The 5,960-nt window shown below is 40.7% G+C and overlaps 1 protein-coding gene across 3 annotated transcripts in view; it reads right to left on the minus strand.

The window, feature by feature from the left end:
* MBOAT1 (membrane bound O-acyltransferase domain containing 1) overlaps positions 1 to 5,950 on the minus strand; it is a 113,626-nt gene extending 107,676 nt beyond the window's left edge. For all 3 annotated transcript variants that reach the window (XM_019523402.1, XM_019523396.1, XM_019523386.1), the window contains exon 1: positions 5,833 to 5,950. In XM_019523402.1, coding sequence (XP_019378947.1) covers positions 5,833 to 5,922 — 90 coding nt within the window. In that variant the 5' untranslated portion in view covers positions 5,923 to 5,950. The remainder of the gene's footprint in view (positions 1 to 5,832) is intronic.
* Between the last annotated feature and the right edge of the window lie 10 nt (positions 5,951 to 5,960).

Below are 5,960 nucleotides of genomic sequence, written 5' to 3' on the forward strand. Positions count from 1 at the left end.
GCCCTATGACCTTATATCAGTAGTACCCAACCTTTGCTGTCCCATAAGGCTAAGCAATGACACTGAGCTAGTAACACATGGCAAGCAACTTCTTATGTTGCTCTGCCTGCTGAACTTAGTTTTAACACTAATTTCCTGTGGTCTTAATCAACACCGGAGGATCTTGTGAGTAACATAATGCTCAGAGTTATGGATTGGAGAGCACTGCACTATATGAAAAATGTACCAATTGTTAAAGGTACACAAAATACTTCAAAGTCAGCAAATCTCGATTAAGGTAACTCTATGCAGGCTTCACAATACCTCTTTGAAGTCTATGTTCTAACATATATACACAATTTGTGTTGTCTCTTAAATTTCTCAAATAACAGATTATTAAGCAGCTTTTTCTAATTCAAGTTAAGGGTGTGTCTGACAATGAGGCAATATCTGATAATGCTGCTGCAATCAAAACGAAAATGCCAAGTTCTCATTTTTTTAATGTACAACAATAAGGAAACAAAATTAATAGTTACTGCTGCATTTAAAAAAAATGAAACTCTATGGGGAAGTTATTTGTGTCATTCCTATTTGAACCTTTTATAAATAATTTCTTGCCACAAAAATTCAGTTACATTTTCTAGTTAGTCATCAACTAAAGGCTTTTTCTCTTTAAGAGTCTACTTGCTCGTTAATAAAAATTATTGTATTTTTCTAAGTGGTGTTCATTATAATATATACATCCCAATTAAGTGACCGTTCTAGCTTGATGTAGGTGACAAGAATCTCAAGAGGGTCTTCTAGTCTGTTCCTTGGCATTACAAGAGGATAGATTTTAGCCTGTTCCATGCTAAACATCCTGAGGGAAAAAAAAACACTTAAATGATGTCACTAGTAAATTAAACTAAAAAAACAGGCAGTTCATGTCAAAGTTCTGAGGCACTCCTGAAGGACGAGATTCTTATTCGGTCTCAGACCTGGAAAGTTACTCTGGAAAAGTCATTTGAATAAGCCTATGGATGAAAATTCAAATTATTCTTTTCTAGCCCTTGGCAGAGCCAGGAAGAACAGAGGCAAAACTGAAAACACAAAGCAGAAGATTTAACTGAGTCACAAAAATTTAGTATGAAGGGTAACTTGGAATTTCGAACCACAGCCTGGCTGATTTATACTTTCAGTAAAAAAATGGAAAATTCCTCACACACATTACACTCTTCTATACTGAGCACTCAGCAATTTTAAATGGATCTAACTATTCACACCAGCTAAATGTCAAGGAGATGTCCCCAACACATTGGCTGGGCTGAGACTTGGATGGAAACATGCTTGTCCCTCAGTTGTTTGACTAAATGTTCAATTTAACTACGGCCAAGACATAAACAGGCATTTCAGCCATGGCCAGTGAATGGAGCAAAGGAGGAAAAAGATATCCAAGTAATAGCTAGAGCACACAAAACCATCATCAGTAAATTTAGGCACAATGTACAATTGACTGACTTTTCCAGATAAAGGGACATGCAAGACATAAATGGTTTAGACCTATCTCCCTCCCCTGCAGATATCACAGCAGCTCTGGTTAATCGAGGTGCTCAAGATAACAGTCCCTTAGTATAAACAGGATAGGATCCCTGGAGAGCATTCTCTGGGAGGTGGATGTTACCTTTGTGACTCACTTGTTAAGAATCAACAAGTATCAGGCCAAGATGAAAAGGTTCATAAGGAAGAGGCAAATTGAGGATCTCAAGACAGGCATTTATGGTAGGGGAGAGAGGTCTACTGAAAAGGTAATTTAATGCATCAGACCAGTTGTTTTGTGAAGCAACCTTGGAGTGGCAAAGTTCTGTCCGTCTGTTTATCCTTTGTATTTGTACAGGCACCTAGGACTCAAACAAACATTTTAACAACTTTAGCTAGATTAAGAAAAAAGAGAAAGAAAGCAAGTCTTTGAAGATACCATTTAAGGTACTTTTTAAAATGTGGTTAAGCACATCTACTTAGACAAGATTAAATTGTCCACAGAATTTACATTACTCCAAGTCTGCTCTTTCATTTGCTGTTTCTGACTAAGATTTATGTGGGATGGGCTGTGGTACAACCCAGGCCTGTAAGCATATGGGGCAGAAATGCTTTGGTGCCAGTTGTTACTGGAAGCATGTATCACTGTGCTGTCCCAATGTTTTTGGAATACAAATCATCTACACTTCAAGGTTTGCTTGACTGGGATAGAGATTTAGGCCTTCATCCTTTCTCCTTTCACTGTATTTACTTCTGCAGCTCAAGTATTTGTAGAAGAATATTCCAATTTAATAAATGATATATTAAATCCAGAGATATTTTATTTATGAAAAAAACAAGAATATCCCATTTATACTGAGAAATGGCAACTATTTTAATATGAAAACCAGCAAACTGTGCCATCTTCTCCATCCCAGAATATATAAACATTAGTTTTGAATACTTGATAATTTTAGATGCATTGTCTAATTAAACACACTCAAACTCTGCATTCCTTTGAAATGTGATTCACCACCTTTCAGAAGTGGAAAACACAGCTTGCCACAAAGGTACTTTTTTACTTTATGTATATGCCCCCTACAGTTATTCAAGTTAGAGCTACCTTGTATCTGAGCTTCTTCCCCCTCTCTCCCCCTGCTGTTGTTGATTCTACTTTTAACTCAAGAACCACCAAAAAAAAAATCCAGTCAACTGAAGGTACACTGCAAAATCGTCACTGTCATTTCAGGATATAAAGTCCTGGTGCAAAAGTCTGAGTGTCTTCTCCCTCAGGAAAATATGAAAATCCTTGACATTTACCACAATCTAGTGCATTCCAAAGGTGAATAAGACATTGTGTTGGGTTTTGTTTGTTTGTTTTATAAGTGAATGGACTAGTCACCTTTGTTTGTTTGTTTTTATAAGTGAATGGACTAGTTACATTAAGTAAAACCCAGAGTAAGAATTAGCCTTGTAGTAGAAGGGCATACTAGCCCAATTTTCCCATACCCTATGAAACAATTTTAGAAATAAACAAATTTAGGGGGTTCTTACAAGCACTTATTCAACTCTCTGTACAATTCTCACTGCTTCCCTATTCTTTGTTTATTATCCTGGAGTGTGTGCATGTGATTCTGGCTAGTACAATCTCTACCAAGTTCTCTCCACAAAAGCCATTCAGGGAGAGAGTAAAAAGGGGTGAATTTTGTCTACAGAACACCTGGTTTTTATGCCATCTGAACTCAAGGGAAAAGTACATTTTTGAAAACCTGCAAAACTACTTGTTGTCAAGCATGTATTTTTCAGCAAGTCAAACATTCTTCATATTACAGAGCAGCATAAATGCTCCAGGCCAATGCAAGTTCCAAATATGGCTCTTTTAACACATTTTAATGTTTCCAGCCTAGCATAAGTAAAGCATAGAAAAGAATACCTTAAAAAAAGAAATGAATGCAATATATGTGCCTCGTTTTGCATGTAAAGTTAAGTAGTATACTGTGAAACGTCAGACTGAATTTTAGGTACTGCAGATTTATAATAAGCCTTTTTTATTTTAGGTATTCAATACTAAAGTATCAACATCTTAAAAACCCATTATAATTAATGGGTTTTTAAAAATTAAAATATGTAATTTTAAATTACATATCTCAAAAATCAGAGATGGCCCAGGACACAGATCTGTCTGAGCCATGAACCCCCTCAGGATAGCATGGTTAAGGCACATCAGTTTAACCATAACCAACAGTGCACAGTGGGATGATGCAGCTAGTATCATACCCACCTAATTTTAACTTCCCGGCCAGAATGACAAGGTGCCCAATTTAAATTTGGGGTCAACTTGGGGTAACCTCCAGTGCAAGTGCAGAATAGAGCTTTAAACTTACACTTTTGGACTGATAATAAGATGCCGTTACCTACTGTGTGACAGCACCTCCCCACCCATGAATGTGCATGTTTAAAGTTGCATGTTTAGCTTAAAAAAAAAGTCACGGATGTCTCTTTCTTACTAAGTTGTATACATAAACAATAGTAAAAATGGCTTAGTTTGAGAAACCAAATAAAACAACAGAAAATAAGATGATCTTAATCTCTGGTTTGAAAGCCTGCAGTAAATCTCTGCTGTTGTAAATTCTCTCTCAGCAATCTCACTTATCTAACTTTTTATTCATTTTGTACAGCAAAGAGTATCCAATTCCCACAAATTTCCAGGCTTGACTTCCTCATTGCTCAAAGAATGCAGGAAGGGCAGCAGGTGCATGCATATTCAAGAAACAACACAGGGGAACAAAAAAAAGTATTTTCTTTGCCTGTTATAGGTCAACCTGACAAGGATCTTGTAAATGAATATGTAAGAGCACAGACATATGTCATGCCTTGGGTGTTCTCAAGGCACCTGCATAATATGCCTTTTTTTCTTATTTTATTGTAATCATTGGATACATGTCTTGGCATTGAGTGCATTGAGTTCCAACAGTTACTTGTATGACCCATTCCAGCAGAAGTGTAATCCAAGGAGTGATAGCTGAATGAACTAAGTTAGGCATTCACAGCCTATTTCACAAAACTCATCTGAACAATAATTAGTCAAAACAGCTAAGTGGTTATTAGGTGGCTACCACTATCCCAAACTCATTCTTTTTTAAACTTGACCCGTAAGTATTTAGTTCAACATCACTGCATGTAGCATACATTAACCCCAAAGAATGCTTACAGGGACCTGTCGTAAAGAGAGGCATGCAAGGCATACTAACATAACCTCTGTAGAGTCTCCATCCTTGGAGATTTTTAGAACAAGTCAGACAACATCCATCTGCAAAGGTTTAGGTATTGCTGATTCTGCCCTCGAGCAGGCGTGTGGACTAGAAGTCCTTTCAGCTCTGTGTTCTAGGATGAAATCTATGCTCTAGTATCTGTAAAAGCATAGAGCTGGAGAACACAGGCTACCTTCCAACACTCAGGCACTCTGCTTTCTACTGAATCCCATCCCCATCAATGGTTTGCACAGGTACTTTTAGTCTCTAAGAACTTCAGGAAAAGGATGAGGGCTGCCTTCATGTGCTGGGATCCAAGTCAGAGGTTCCTAGCTAGAGGGTCCTGCCCCTCCACTCAGAGTCAAACTGATCACCATTCTTTGGGGTCAGGCAGGAATTTGAAAGTCCCTTGGTCAGACTGGTACAGACCGTGGGGGGTGGGGGGTCCTTCCTCCATAGTGGGGGCTCAGCCCTCTACACAGGATCTCCTGAGTGCATAATGACAACATTTCACAGAAGCAGGAGGCTGACAGCAATGGTTCCCCTGCTGCACCTATGGAAGGGGGTGGGCCAGTAAATCAGCATTTCTCAGCCCGTGGGTAATGAGCCCAAAAGTGGGTTGCAAGAATATATGAAAGGGTCATGAACAAACTTAAAAAATGGATTCCTCTTTAAAGGACAAAAACATGGGAAACCCTGGCTTTTTCCTTGCAGGCAACACATCTGTCCCACACACTGGGGGGCTGGGGCAGGAGGCCAGCGAGTCAGGAGTGAGAGACGCCTGCCACAGATGTTTACAATGGATCCTCGTCCAAAAAAGGTTGAGAACCCCTGGCAGTAGATGACCTCTGGGAGGTGCCTCCCAGCCCTGCGCCATGTGTTGTGCCTTCACCGCAGTGGCATGCTGTCAGTGGCTGTGGCATGTGCTTCCTGCCATGAACCAAGCCCCTTGTCACAGGGTGCTTCTGCCCAGAGGGCAATAGGAGAGCCGTGCCTCAGAGGGGCCAGCAGTCTCCGGCCCAGGGGCAGGAGGGGAGAGTAGAGCGGGGCAGACTGGATGCCCCTGGGGCCCCTTCCCTCCCGGGGGCAGGGGAGCGCAGGCGCCTACCTGGTCCAGCGGGATGCCCAGCAGCCGGCTGAGCGGGTGCAGCAGGGTGGAGCCGGTGGTCCTGTAAGGAAGGCTGGGGGCCTCCGCCATCCTGCATCCCCGCCCGGCTGCGGCTCGCGCTCCCTCCC

This window comes from Gavialis gangeticus, unplaced genomic scaffold (genome assembly GCF_001723915.1).
Source record: "Gavialis gangeticus isolate Ggan-Ray unplaced genomic scaffold, GavGan_comp1, whole genome shotgun sequence".
NCBI classification, from domain to species: Eukaryota; Metazoa; Chordata; order Crocodylia; family Gavialidae; genus Gavialis; species Gavialis gangeticus.